This window comes from Gopherus evgoodei, chromosome 6, assembly GCF_007399415.2.
Source record: "Gopherus evgoodei ecotype Sinaloan lineage chromosome 6, rGopEvg1_v1.p, whole genome shotgun sequence".
Classification (NCBI taxonomy): Eukaryota; Metazoa; Chordata; order Testudines; family Testudinidae; genus Gopherus; species Gopherus evgoodei.
In genome coordinates, this window is record NC_044327.1 from 1,776,558 (window position 1) to 1,791,794 (window position 15,237).

At 48.9% G+C, this 15,237-nt stretch overlaps 2 protein-coding genes across 8 annotated transcripts in view; one reads left to right on the forward strand and one right to left on the reverse strand.

Annotated features, from left to right (window-relative positions):
- APTX (aprataxin) overlaps positions 1-9,552 on the forward strand; it is a 68,653-nt gene extending 59,101 nt beyond the window's left edge. For all 7 annotated transcript variants that reach the window (XM_030566046.1, XM_030566054.1, XM_030566048.1 and 4 more), the window contains 3 exons: positions 7,703-7,810; positions 8,755-8,858; positions 9,197-9,552. In XM_030566046.1, coding sequence (XP_030421906.1) covers positions 7,703-7,810; positions 8,755-8,858; positions 9,197-9,351 — 367 coding nt within the window. In that variant the 3' untranslated portion in view covers positions 9,352-9,552. The remainder of the gene's footprint in view (positions 1-7,702; positions 7,811-8,754; positions 8,859-9,196) is intronic.
- ELP1 (elongator complex protein 1) overlaps positions 1-15,237 on the reverse strand; it is a 149,121-nt gene that overhangs the window by 8,003 nt on the left and 125,881 nt on the right. The window lies entirely within an intron of this gene.

The window sequence follows — 15,237 nt, forward strand, 5'->3', positions numbered from 1 at the left end:
GGAGGCAAATCCAAGGCAGACTGGAGGACTCACCAAGTGACACATCAGCTCTGAAAGCTGGTAAAATAGTGCAATGCTTGGCAAATGTATGGATGAGGACCAAGTTGCAATCCTGCAGATTTCCTCAACTGCAACATCTTTCAGAGAGGCTATAAATGTGGACTGAGCTATAGGGGAGTGTGCTGTCACTTCATGAGGGGGCTGTATTCTGGCAGTCTCATAGCATGTTAAAATGCAACCCGAGACCCACGTTGATAATCTTTGCATTGAAATGGGCTGCCCTTTCATCCTTTCAGCAAAGGATACAAAGAGTCTGGGAGAAGTACTGAAGGCCTTGGGTCTGTGTAAGTAGAAGGCAAAAGTCCTTCTGACATGTAGCGTGTGCAGGTTAGATTCCTGTCTGGAGGCATGAGGCTTTGGATAAACACTGGTAGACTAATTTCCTGATTAACATGGTATTCCAAAGAAACCTTAGGGAGAAATGAGGATAGGACATAGTGTAGCCATATCCTTGTAGAAAGTAGTCAAAGGTGTGTCTGCCATGAGTGCACCAAGTTCTCCCATTCGTCTAGCTAAAGTGATAGCTATAAGGAATGAGGTGCAGGAAAGTACAGATAGTTACTTGTTTCCTTAAAGTGCTGAGTATGAAATTAAGGTCCTATGGGGTAGCAGGTTCCATACAGAGGGAAGCCCTTAAGGAACCTGGTCGTAATAGGAAGGGCAAACACTGAAAAGCCCTCGATGGCCAAGTGGAAGGATGAATCTGACTGAGCTCACTGACAAAACTGGTGTCCAAGTCCAACAGGTAGTCTAGGATCTAGGAGAGAAGAACTTCTGAGGCTTGACAAGAGTTAAGAGAACATCAGGGATGGAAATGTTTCTGATTCTGCAGGTAAGTTTTGCAAGTAGTAGGTTTACAGGACACCCTTTTTGAGGGGAAGGCAGAGAGGTGAAGGAATTTCGAGAACCAGACTTGGCGCAGCCATGACGATGCTATGAGAACAAGCCTTGCTCTTTCCTGTCGCAGTTTGATCAAGGTCTTGAGAATTATAGGTGGAGGCAAGTAAATGTACAGCAGAATATGGCTCCATGGTGTTATCAGGGCATCTCCCAATTAATTGCAGTTGTGTCCTCCCTTGGAGCAAAGCTGGTTGGGGGAGCAAAGATGTCCGCTCCGGGGAGACCCCACTTTTGGTAGATGTTCTGGAAGACAGAATGACGCAAGTTCCTGCTTAGGGAGTCTGCAATTGTATTCTGGAGGCCTAGTAGAACTCTCGATGGCTTATCTATCTGATGGGAAAAGCACCAGTTCCAATTTTAGCAAGTCTACACATAAGGAATGGGAACTTCCTCTTGCTTTGTTGGTTGATATGACACATTTCTGCCCTACTGTCCAGCCTTATCCTGACAGAGTGGCCCTGTATGTCGTGACGGAAGTGTTCATAAGCATTGCAGATGGCTCTCGGTTCAAAGGGTGTTGATGTGAAGCATAGTCTCTTGTGAGGACCACCTGCCCTGAGTTGTGGGCCCTGAAGGTGGCCCCCCAACCCAAAAGAGAGGAGTCCATTGTGAGGATTTTTGATGGTGGAGAGTGTGAAAATGGGGTTCCCTTGCAGCCTGGCAATGGGTCCTTCCACCAGCTGAAAGCCCAGGATTCAGGGGTACTGTTAAGCATGTAGAGAGATTGTGCCTGTCCACATCTGAAGGCAGGTGAGGCACGGTCTTGCATGAGATGCGACCAAACATGGATGCCAACATGTGGCCTAGGAGTTGTAAGGAGGTACTTGCAGTTGTTTGCAGACTGCTTTGTAGTGTACAGTTTAAACCTGGACATGGTGGAGAACCTCTCTTTGGATAGGTATGCTCTGGCAGTTAGGGAGTCTGGCTCCAATGCAGTGTATCCTCTAGACTGGAGTCGGTGTAGATTTCTTCAGATGGATGCAAAGATCCAGAGAATGAAATAGGGCTAGTGCCTTTGAGGTTGCTGACTGGCCCTCTAGAACTGATGGACCCCGAGGAGCGAGTCATCCAAGTATGGGATTTCTGTGGCGATCCCCTGATGTAGATGGGCTGCTGCCATCGAGAGGACCAAAGGGGAGGACTCATTACTGATCTGAGCCTATTTGGAAATGCAGAAAACACTTGTGGAAGGGGAGGATCACTACAAGAAAGTAGGTGTCCTAGAGATTGAGGATGATGAACCAGTCCTCCAGATCTAGGGATAGAATTATGGTGACTCATGTCACGACCCTGAAGTATTATGAAAGGACACGGGTATTCAATTTTCTGAGATCAAGTATTAGTCTTGACCATCTGCCCCACTGGGGGAGGGATAGCTCAGTGGTTTGAGCATTGGCCTGCTAAACCCAGGGTTGTGAGTTCAATCCTTGAGGGGGCCACTTAGGAATCTGGGGCAAAATCAGTACTTGGTCCTGCTAGTGGAGGCAGGGGGCTGGACTCAATGACCCTTCAGGGTCCCTTCCAGTTCTAGGAAATGGGTATATCTCCATTATACATACACAACTAGGAAATAGTTGGAATAGAACTGAACCTCAGGGGGAACTGGCTTGATTGCCCCCAAGAACAGGAGAGATTGGACCTCCTGCTCTAAGAACTCCTCATGAGAAGGGTTCCTGAAAAGGGACAGGGCAGTGGATTGAATATTCCACATCAACCACCTCTAGATTCCATTTTTCTGAAGTGACGTGCTTCCAGGCAGACAAAAAGTGGGATAAATCAGTCCCCGAAAGGAGGATGGATGGTAGACAGCAGAGAATCTGGGAAAATAGGTTGCTCAGTTCTCTTGACCACATTGTCAAAACTGTCTGTTAGAAGGAGATGCTGACTAGGTAGTGGTAGAAGGGTGGTCCCCTTTTGTGAGGTTTGGATCTCCCCCGAAAGGCTCCGAAGGCCTAGAAGAGGCCTGCTGTGGATGATATTGGAACCGTCAGGAAGGCTGTGTGTTTGGGATCTGCTACAATGTCTTTTTGTCAAATTCCCAGTGACTTGAATCCTTAAGGGTATGCAGTGAGGAGTCTGTATCCATGCCGAAGAGCTTGGGCTGTTCTAATGGAAGGTCTTCAACAGGGCTATGACCAGTACTGTCTGCTCGGAGTGTAACCAGATGCCAGCCACGTCTGCAGGGGTTTGAGGGGCAGATGTGTGTGCTGGACCACGTCAGTACATGCCACAATGTGGCCTAGCAGCTTGAGGCATACCCAGGCGGTTGTGAGTGGGTTTGCCCTGAGGTGCACAATGAGATCCAACACGGCTCAGAATTGGAACTCTGGCAGGAAGGCCCTGGCCTGGGTGGAGTTGAGTACTGCTCCTCTAAACTCTATCCGCTGAACAGGGGTCAGAGTTCATTTCTGCTTGTTTATAAGCAGGCCCAGATCCCGATAGGTGGACCGCACTAAATAGAGGCTGTGCTGAACCTGGGCTTGTGATCTGCCTCTAACAAGCCAGCCACTGAGGTACAGGTAGATCTGCCTCAACGTCTCAGGAAAGCGCCACTACTGCCATACACTTCATGAAGCCCCTCGGAGCATACGAAAGGCTGAAGGGCAGCGCTGTGAATTGTTAATGGCGCTGGCCCACTACAAATCAGAGGAATCTCCTGTGCCCAATGGACCCTCAGCAACAGAAATATGGAAGTAGGCATCCTGTAAGTCGACGGCAGCGTACCAGTCTCCTGGATCCAGAGAGCAGATGGAGGCTAAGGAGACCACATGGAACTTCAACTTCTTGAGATATTTATTGAGGCCACACTGCTCTAGGATGGATCTGAGGCCCTCTTTGGCCTTCAGGACAGGAAATATTAGGAATAAAACCCTTTTCCCCTCATATCTTGAGCTTCCCCTATGGCCCCTACGCGTAGAAGGGTTTCCACCTCCTGGATGAGATGCTCATGAGAAGGGTCGCTGTAGAGGGAAGGGAGTGGGAGGGAAGGAGGAAGTGAGGAAAACTGCAGAGTGTAACCAGTGTTACAGTGTTGAGCGCCCAACGATCCAAGGTCACCTGGGTCCATGCAATGAGGAAATGGTTCAGAAACGAATGGGGAAATGGATCCTGAGGCCAGACTGGAACACTGTCCTTGGGCATACCCTCAAAATACCTGCCATGGGCCCTCTGGATGATGCATTAGGCCTAACAGGGCAGTCGAGGAGGATGAGGTGGGTCAGTAGGGTTTAAAGCCCCTGTCTCTTGTAGGAGCTCTGCCACAAGAAGAGGTGGACCCAAAAATCTAGGTGGTGGAAATAGCCGGAAATGTTTCCTAGAGGCCTTCAGTGGGTAAGGCTCAAAAAGCAAAGTGTGGCACAGGAATCTTTCAGGCTGGAGAATTTTGCCTAGCAGTACTAATAGAGGGTAGCACTTGCACCTTGTGGCCATAGCCCTTCCGCATACTACATGCTGTGGCACCATCTCAACCCCCCCTTCCCCCTTAGTTCCTTCTTACCATCCGCCCCTGGCTGGAATGGGAGCGCTGTGTAGTTCTTAACCTCACAATTCCTCATCCTTTGACTTAGTTGCATGTAGTTAGTTGGTACCCTGGCTTAGTAAAGTAGTTTTCCCTGGTGATACCCTCAGCAGGATTTCAACGTTGTCTGGTGTGGGCGGAATCCCCAACAACGACCCTCACACAAGGTGCTTGCTCCGCTTAGGCGAGGCTCACGTCAAAGAGTGGTTTTCAGTTTGTAAATTGTTCACAAAAGGGACTCAAGTGCCTGGAGACTTGTGTCTGAAGCAGAGCCTTCTCAAGCAGGCCACAAGGCCTTTTTCAGTACCAAGGCCCACGTCCGATCAGAGGTTGCCATCCGTGAGTGGTACTGGCTCATGCTCTGGAGCCACCGCCTCTCCAAAGAGGCGTAAAACCACTCTCCTTTGAATGCACCAAAGAAAAGGTCTCAAGACCAAGCGTGACGCTCGAGATCTCAAGGAGACTCTTCTTACTCCTCCAGGAAAAGTATGGCTACTGCTGGCATGTGGGATGGAGCCTCTGTTCCACCACTCCCCAGTACCACATAGGGATGTGAGAGGCCCCATATCGCTGACCCTGGTTCCAGCCCCCGGGCGTCCGTTGAGTCCGGTACTGACAAGGGTAATGCTGACATTGATGGTGTCCACATCAGCAGCATATCGGGTGGTAGCGATGGTGGACCTCCTCTGCCTTTCCATCCCGAGCTCTGCTTTGATTCAGGACTTCTCCACAGCTATGTCATCCACAGCTTCGCTGTCTGGACAGGCTGCTGAACCTTTGAGTCTGTTGGTACCGCATCCTGATGTTGCCTTACCACCATCTGTGGAACTGAGTCTGGTGCCGGGCTCAGCACAACGAACCTCATTGGCACCAGAAAACTCCTTAGCACCGCTGCATTTCATGCTACTGATATTACTGTGGTGGCGCTCCCTGTCCTCCACCTCTACACTGTCTGCTGATTTTGGGACTGACGCCACTCCCAGCACTGGAGACAATAGAGGCATAGTGGGTGCTGGCTATGCCGTTTTCACTGTTGACACAGGTAAATTGGATGACTGTCTAAATTTACAGACCAGCTGCCTGAAACCTCCAGGGAGGAATTTCAGGCATTTATTGCTGAGGGCTTCTTGGTGCCCAGAACGTTGCTACAGTTTGTGCTAGATGTAGTGAATACTTCAGTCAGAGTGATGGCCTCAGTGGTAACCATGAGGATGGCATCCTGGCTGCAGAAGTTGGGTATTGCTCCAGATGTGCATCAGGCCATATAGGACTTGCCCTTCAACGGTCAGGTTCTCTTTTCAAACAAAACTGAAATCCTTCAAGGATTCTAGAGCTAGTGTATGTTCCTTGGGGGAGTATACACAGGCAGTGCAAAATTGCCAGTGTGGTGGTCACAGCAACAATACTGCCTGCACTGCCTCTTTGGACAATCTTTTCCTCCCCTGAGAAAGTGGAACTACCTCAGAAAGGGGCCTAGGTCCCAGGGGCAGAGACATTCAGGTTCTGGGTTCAGCCAGTTGACATAATAATAATTGGAGATATACCCATCTCCTAGAACTGGAAGGGACCTTGAAAGATCATCCAGTCCAGCCCCCTGCCTTCATTAACAGGACCAAGTACTGATTTTTGCCCTAGATCCCTAAGTGGCCCCTTTAAGGATTGAACTCACAACCCTGGGTTTAGCAAGCCAATGCTCAAACCACTGAGCTATCTTCCCCCCCCTCTGCACCCATTTTGACTTGTTTGTGCAGAGCAGAGTTCCAGTCGTGACTTCCACTACCCTGGTCCCTGACATTTGGGGACAGGCTAGCTCACTTTCACAATGTTTGGTGCTCAGTTACCACCAACAGCTGGGCCCTAAACACCATCACATTGGGCTATGCTGTCCAGTTCTCCTGCACTCTACCTCCCCATTCTGTCTCTTCCTCTTCAGGGACCCCTCTCATGAGATACAGGTCTGGCTTTGGGAGTTGTGGATGAGGTCCCTCCGGAGTGCCAGTGTCAAAGTTTTTATTCATGGTACTTTCTGGTTCCCAAATCTGGGTCCCTGTCCTCAATCTCTGCAACTTGAACAAATATATCAGAGACCTCAGGTTCTGAGTAGTCCCCTTGCAGTATCCCTCCCCGTGTTGTCTCAGAACAACTGGTTTGCTGCTCTGGACCTTCAGGACACTTACTTCCATGTGGCGATTCTCCCAAGCCACTGAAGATTTTTCCAATTTGTCATGGTGAACCACCATTTTCAGTGCACATCCTTTTCAGTCTGTCTTCTGCCCCCCAGGTTTTTACCCAATGTATGGTCATAGTGACAGCGTACCTCAGGAAGAAGGGAATCCTTGTCTTCCTGTATCTGGCCAACTAGCTACTAAGGGGCAGGTCCAGAGATGTTCTTTCTCACATACACGTTATGCTGTGCTTACTCAACCCTCCGGATCTCATCCTAAACACTGAAAAGTCACCTTTGGTCTCCACTCAGAAAATTGAGTTCACTGGGGCCCTAACAGACTCTGTGAGTTGGAGAGTATTTTTGCTGACCATTTTCAGGAGATGTGGTGCCTTTGTCTCACTCTGCAGTCTCAGCCGTCCATGACAGTTCGGAAGTGCCCGAGGCTCTTGAGCCACATGTCCGCATTCACTCAGCTGAGTCAGTTTGCCAGGCTGCATCTTTGCCTTCTTCAAACGTAGCTCAGGAGCAGCCCACCTTCCAACCCTTCACCCTTTGGACAGTTTGCTCTGCCTCTCTCTATTGATCCTAGACTCCATCCTGGCAGATGGTTCAGGACCTTCCCTTACCCGAGGTGAAGGTAACGTAGAAGACTTACCGCTGTGGGGACCTGGCTCTAGCCGCTTTTAAATTGCTGGGTCCGGGGGCAGCTGCCCCTTCCCCCCCCCCACCGGGGGGGGAGGGGGCAAAAGGCAGCACTTTGACATCGGCTGTATATGGGACAATACCGACAGCCACTTCTTACCCCTACTGGCCCACTTTCACCCCGCCCTTATCAACTAGGATTGTAGTCACTGATGCCTCCCTGATGGGTTGGGGAGCACATCTGGGGTTGCTGAGAGTCCATGGTCTGTGGTCGGAGCAGGAAGCTTCACTCCTTTATATCAGTGTGCTGGAGCTTTGGGCCATCTACGATACCTGTCACACTTTGCTCGACTGCATCAGGGGCTCAGTGGTTCATGTATTTCCTGACAATACAAGTGCGATGCATCATTCTATAGGCAAGGAAGAGAACACTGGAGTGTGAGCTGCCAGGAGGAAATCGGGCTGTGGCTGTTCTGCATCGCAAAGAGTACCACTCTGATAGTCGATCACTTATCCCACTTTCTGTGAGTGTTGCTTGCGACTCACTAAGTGGAATGCATGTCTGCGTCTACTCAACGAAATGTTTACTTGTGTAACTGTTTGAGATGTGATGCAGACGTGTATTCTATGACCCAGCCCACATCCCCTCTGCATCTGTGGGCATTTGGTGTGAAGGAAGGGTCAAGGCAGCACCACTTCATCTAGCCAGAGGAGGGGGTATAGTCGTGAGGCGCAAGTGCTGCCCCTTGTGGGTACTGTTAGGCAAAGTTTGCTGGCTCCGGTGCACTGGGCATGCACATACCTAAATGGAATACATGTCTGTATCACATCTTGAAGAACTACATTTTGTCTTGAGCCTTGACCAAGGCTTTAACCTGGTTACAAAGCACAGTTAAGGTCCAGGCTGTCCTACAAATTACAGCTGATTTATGGGATGACCATGTTGCCACCAGGTTGTGAGAAGTGGTTGAATTTGTAGTACAGATAGAGCCAAAGGCTCCGACTCACATATAAACTTGGGCTAAAGTGCTTTCCTAAGTCCCCTGACTTAATGTTGCCAGCCAAGACACATGCGTGCCCTCCCCCGCCCCCGGGAAAAACCACCTGCTGAGAGTGTGGCATTCATTGGAGTTGCACTAGAAGTAATTCTGGGCTGCATTCCTTTCTGCCTCCTAATCACCTTGTTTTATCCTACACAACCTTGTGAGTTGCCTTCCTTGCTAACACCATTTTCATCAATGTCTCTCCCTGTGAGTTACCATTTACAGCTGTTTGATCCCCACATGTAACTTACATCCCTGATGAATATGTCCCAGAGACATCCAGAGGAACTGGATCTGTTTAGGGCAGGTGTGAACTTGTGCCACAGTGCTTAGTAGGGAAAGGATAGAATCCTTTAACATGCTTATCTAGCTAACGTTGGTGTAATTCTTTTGTAAATGTAAAATCATGATTACTTGTGTTTCAGTCACGTACATCTCCATGTAATCAGCCAGGATTTTGATTCCCCTTGCCTTAAAAACAAAAAGCATTGGAATTCTTTTACTACAGAATACTTCTTAAACTCTCAAGGTAAAGACTTTATAAAATTTACTCCATGATGTATAATTTTATCATTTTCATGTATTTTCAAAGCTAATATAAATCTTAAACTGTGTTAGAAAAAGTGGAAGGTCCTGCTTAGTTTCGGATATTGGGTAACATTGGTTTTCTGACAAAACTAGCACACAGCATTTGATTGGCTTTATGTTTAACAATGGGACAGCCTCTTCTATTTCCAGGTGGAATAGCTGAAGAAAGAATGTCGAATGTTGGGGTAGAACAATCCTATTCTGCAGTGATAAAATGCTGTATAGGTAAAGCACTGTGCACACTCCTCATAGATACCAAATGTCTTTTGTTTCCTTCAGATGTGATAGAGATGGTAAAGACCAAAGGAAAAGTTCTGGTTAAAGATGGGACCTCTGAGCTCCTCAAGTTGCCCCTCAGATGTCATGTGTGCAAGCAACACCAGTCTACCATTCCACAGCTAAAGGAACATCTCAAGAAACATTGGCCAAAATAACTGTAAAAATCAGTCTGAATGCTGATCGGTCTAAGGCTAAAAACAATCCCCCAAAACTTTTTGTCAAGTTGCAGAGATTTTTGTTTTTAGCTGAATTACAAATTCAATCCTGGAAAGGTTCCTTGCTAGTACAAACAGCATACGACTGACACGTCTGTATTAACTTTTCAGAAGACAAATAAAGTAGCCTCAAGTTCAGTATTTTGTAGATTCACTGTGGTCCTGCACTGTATCTGACTAGGAAGTCTCTCAAGGGTTTTTGGGGAGTTGTCAAGGTTTCTTCCCAACTCTGAATTCTAGGGTACAGATGTGGGGACCCGCATGAAAGCCCCCTAAGCTTATTTACCAGCTTAGGTTAACGGTAAGCTGCCACCACCAAGCGTGTTTCAAATTTTAGGGGAGAGCCACTTGGAACTCTGCCTTTTCCCAAAGATTTTTCAAGTCTTTAACCCCCCATTTCCTGGGCAGAGTTGAGACTAATTTCTTCCCCCACCCCCAAGTCCTTACACCCCTTTTCCTGGGTAGGCTTGAGAGTATACCCTCACCAATTAGTTCTGGTGAACACAGATTCAAAACCCTTGGATCTTAAAACAATGAGAAATCAATTAGGTTCTTAAAAGAAGAATTTTAATGAAAGAAAAAGGTAAAAATCATCTCTGTAAAATCAGGATGGAAAATAACTTTACAGGGTAATCAGATTTAAAGAGCCCAGAGGAACCCCCTCTACCTTAGGTTCAAAGTTACAGCAAACAGAGGTAAACCCTCTAGCAAAAGGAACATTTACAAGTTGAGAAAACAAAGATAAAACTAACACGCCTTGCCTGGCTGTTACTTACAAGTTTGAAATATGAGAGACTGATTCAGAAAGATTTGGAGAGCCCGGATTGATGTCCGATCCCTCTTAGGCCTTGGCTACACTTGCAGGTGTGCAGCACTGGGAGTTACAGCTGTCTTCGTACAGCTGTGTAGGGAAAGCGCTGCAATGTGGCCACATTTGCAGCATTTGCAGTGCTGTTGGGAGTCCTGCATTATGGGCAGCTATCCCACAGAGCACCTCATCCCGTTTTGGTGCTGTGGGTTGTGGGAAGGGGGCAGGGGGACGGGTCATTCTGCTTCCTGTCCCAATGCCCTGTGATGCATCGCTTCACATCCCAGCAATCCCTGTTTTTCCATCCACGTTTGGTGCCATCTTGACTCTCTCAACGGTTTCTGTGCAGCACGATTTCTGTGGGAAATGGAGCCCGAACTGCCGAGGAGTATGCTGACGAGTCTCGCCAGCACATCACGTTTGACTGTTGAGCTATTCCTTAAGGTCCAAAGCGATGAGGAGTCTAACGATGATTGCGAGTCGCCTGACGTGTACGACATGAACTTGCTGCTGGCATTCACGGAAATGCCCAGCACCGTGGAACGCTGCTTTTGGGCTTGGGAAACAAGCACTGAGTGGTGGGATCACATCGTCATGCAAGCCTGGGATGACGAGCAGTGGCTGCAGAACTTTCGGATGAGAAAAGCCACTTTTATGGGACTGCATGCTGAGCTCGCCCCCACCCTGCAGCACAAGAACACGAGATTGAGAGCTGCCCTGCCGGTGGAGAAGCGGGTAGCTATTGCAGTCTGGAAGCTGGCAACTCCAGACAGCTACCGATCGGTTGGGAACCAGTTTGGAGTGGGAAAGTCGGCCGTTGGAATTGTTTTGATGCAAGTTTGCAGGGCCATTAATCGCATCCTGCTAAGAAGAACCGTGACTCTGGGGAATGTGCAGGACATTGTGGATGGCTTTGCAGAAATGGGTTTCCCTAACTGTGGAGGGGCGACAGATGGGATGCATATTCCTATTCTGGCACCACCCCACCTAGCATCCAAGTACGTTAATTGGAAGGGGTATTTCTCTATGGTTCTCCAGGTGCTTGTGGATCACCGTGAGTGTTTCCAGGCCAGCCTGTGCTAATGTCAATGAAAGGTGCATGATGCACGCATCTTTCGGAACACTGGCCTGTTCAGGAAGCTGCAGGCAGGGACTTTTTTCCCAGAGCGGAAGTTCACAGTAGGGGACGTTGAAATGCCCATTGTGATCCTTGGAGACCCCGCTCACCTGTTAATGCCTTGGCTCATGAAACCGTACACAGGAAGGCTTGACAGGAGCAAGGACCGGTTCAACTACAGGCTGAGCCGGTGCCGAATGACTGTGGAGTGTGCTTTTGGCCGTTAAAAGGGGCGCTGGAGATCTCTGTATGGGAAGCTAGACTTGGGGGAAAGCAGCATCCCCGCGGTTATATCCACACGCTGTACCCTCCATAATATTTGTGAAGGGAAGGGTGAAACATTCAGTCAGGCATGGACCTCTGAGGTTCAACACCTGGAGGCTGAATTTGCACAGCCAGAGAGCAGGGCTACTAGAGAGGCCCAGCACAGGGCTACAAAGATCAGGGATGCCTTGAGGGAGGAATTTGAGGCTGAAAACCAACAGTAATGTTTGGTGCCTTGCACGGGAGTGAAGTGCAGTGGTTACAGTGTTAGTAGGAATCTGTTTTTCCTAAGCTGATTTACAGTGCCTGTTTCTTTCCTGGGCTAAGGTATCTTTTGACTTTCTGCAATAATAAAGACTGTTTTCAAAGCCAAGAATTCATTTACTGAAAAGAAAATAACTTTATTGACAGACTCCTAACATTTTGGGAACCTAAAAGGGCAGGGGGGTGGGGTGAGGAACTGTACAGTCACAGGTTTGAATATGTCCTGTCTGGAGTGCTGTGCAATGACTGCTGCACTTCAGGATGCCTCTACTGCATGGTGATGGGGGCTGAGTGCAGAGGGTAAGGGTCGTAGTTCTCAGGGCTGGTTGGTGAACGTACAGGTGTTGGAGGCAGCTGGTGCTGATAAGAACCTGGATGCAGGGGAAGGGGGTTTGGAGCTGACATTGGGGCACAAGGGAAAGAGCTTTGGGACGGGAAGGGGGGAGGGGGGCGGCCCAGTAGTGCTTTGCCTGCATGGCTATGAGTGCCTGGATAGAGTCTGCTTGGTGTGCCAGGATGCTTATCAGCTGGTTTGTGCTTTTCTTCCTGGCTGCTGCATTTTTCTGGCAGATTCTGTTTTTCCTTTCCCTCCAGTCCTGCACTTTTTGATTCTCTCTGGCAGAGTGATCCATAACTGCTTGCAGCAGGTCTTTTTTACTTTTTCGCGGCTTCTTCCGGAGGTTTTGGAGTCTTTCAGCTGTTGATAACACAGGCAGCCGAGAACTCAAGGTTGCTTGTAGAAAGGCAAAAAAAGGCGACAGTTAACAGAAGCAGCATTGTTTATATCTCAGACAGTTATTCCCACACAGTGAAGGAGTTTACAGTCTTCACAATAGCATAATTTTCCCATACCAAAGAGACCACACACAACCCACAGGAGCCCCGAAATGGTGAGTAAGGGGGACTGATTGCTTCAGGGCTGTACTGGGGTTTCTGTGCGTTGAGGAAAGCAAACAGCTGCAGGGGGCACCTACACTGAACAGTCTCCCAACATTTTCCACAGGAGTTAATCCTGGAAGATATCTCGCTGCTGCGGGTCGCCTGGGAAGAGCGGGAGGGTCTTCTACAGCAATGCGGATTCTGCCCTGACCCCTATGCAGCTTGCCTGTGTGCAGCAATGGTCCCCCCACCCCTCGCGGCACAGAGGCGCGGATGCATTAGCCTCACTGGGACAAGGACCGCAGTGGCTCTCCCAATAAACTTGTGCAAGCGCATTGCCCACGCTCTGGCTGAAACTTTTGAAGAGATTACCGAGGCCGATTACCGCGACGTGATAGACCACATCAATGGGCTATTCCACATCTAGGCATTTGTGTAACCCTGACCCTCCCTCCTCTCCCAAAACATTTCCATACTGAAAATAAAAGCTGCTTACCAGGACCCCGCTCCTCTGCTTGTCGTTCACCAAGTACCAGCTGCTGCGAGACTCTACCTTCCTCCTGGCTTGAGAAGAGCTCCTGGCTGCATGCTTCCTGGGACTCTGGGGTGTCTCCCTCCACCCCACTACCCTCACTCTCGGTTCCCCCCCCTCCTCCTCCGCCTCTCTCCCATGCTCTGAAGTATCTATCGTGGTCCTCGGACTGGTGGTGGGGTCACCCCCAAGTATCGCGTCCAGCTCTTTGTAAAAATGGCAGGTCGTGGGAGCAGTGCCGGTTTCCCTCACGGGCTTTGCAGTAGGCACTCCGCAGTTCCTTCACTTTAACCCTGCACTGCAGCATGTCCCAGTCATGGCCCCTTTCCATCATGGCCCTTGATATCTGCCCAAAGATATCGTAATTCCTACGGCTGGAGCGCAGCTGTGACTGCACAGCTTCCTCCCCCCAAACACTGATGAGGTCCAGCAACTCGCCATTGCTCCATGCTGGGGCTCGTTTGGCCCGTGGAGGCATGGTCACCTGGAAGGATTCACTGATTGCACTCCACACCTGGCTGAGCAAACAGGAAGGGGATTTTTAAAATTCCTGGGGCATTTAAAGGGCCGGTCACCTGAGGCCAGGGAAGCAGAATGCGAACTGATGAGCAGAGTGACTGAACAGGCATTCTGGGATACCTCCGAATACCTCTGGAGGCCAATAACAGCGCTTTTGGTGGCCACACTGGCAGAGCAGCGCTGCAGCACCAGCGCTGCAATCGTTATTCCCCAGGCAGAGGTGGAGTATAGCCAGCGCTTTATCCAGGGAGATACAGCGCTGGATGTGCCTGGCAAGTGTGGATGGTGTGTGAGTTGCTGCGCTTTAAAGCCACCACCAGCGCTGTAACTCTCCAGTGTAGCCAAGCCCTTAGTCCCAAGAGCGAACAACCCCCAAAAGAAAGGGCACAAACAAAAGCCTTCCCCGCACCAAGATTTGAAAGTCTCTTGTCCACTTATTGGTCCTTTGGGTCAGATGTCAGCCAAGTTACCTGGGCTTCTTAACCCATTACAGGTTTAAGGGGGCTCAGAGACCCGAGGGGTCTGTTGGGGAAGAAACCCCAGTGTGCTCTACAAAGGAACAGGCAAATCCAGAGCCAGGATCTGTAGGCTGACCCATGGGAGGAAATTGAGTTGTAGTGTAACCCTCACCTAAGCAGTGCTTATTCTGTGACGAGGATGGAAGCCCCCATGGGTGGCCCATGAAAAAGCCGACAAGAAAACTGCAGGGGCAGTGAGAGATCGCTGCCTCCATAAGGAAGGTAGAGCTCGGTCAGGCAGAAAACTGAGTCCTAGTGGAAAATGGGCCCTAACTGAGCTGAGGAAATGAAGGCGGTGGATGACAGGGCACTGTTAACAGCCTGACAAGTTCACAAGTAATTAGCGCAGCCACTGAAGAACCCAAGCAGTATAAAAGGCTAACCTAGTGAGCAGGAAGAGGCTTCTCATTACTGCTGCTCTATGGCTGTATTGTACCTGGAACTTACCGGGAGACAAAGAAAAACATGTAGTGAAGGTACCTTGGAGAGATGTGCATGCTGCTTACTTCACCAAGCGGCCTTACCACACAAGGTCTCCCTGGAGAGGAAAGGGGAGTCCGTTCCCAGGAACAAATACTTAATGGGCTCTTCAATCTAGGGCTGTCAATTAATCACAGTTAACTCACAAGATTAACTCAAATTTAATTGCAATTAATTGCATTTATAACAAGAGATACCAGTTGAAATGTGTAACATATTTTTGAATGTTTTTCTGTATTTTCAATATTGATTTCAATTACAACACAAGCTAGAAAGTGCACAGTGCTCACTTCAATTTTTATTACAAATATATGCACTGTAAAAATGATAAAGAAAAGAAATAGTATTTTTCAATTCACCTGATACAAGTACTGAAGTGCAGTCTCTTTATTATGAAAGTGTAACTTATAAATGCAGATTAATTCTTTTAGTTACATAACTGCAC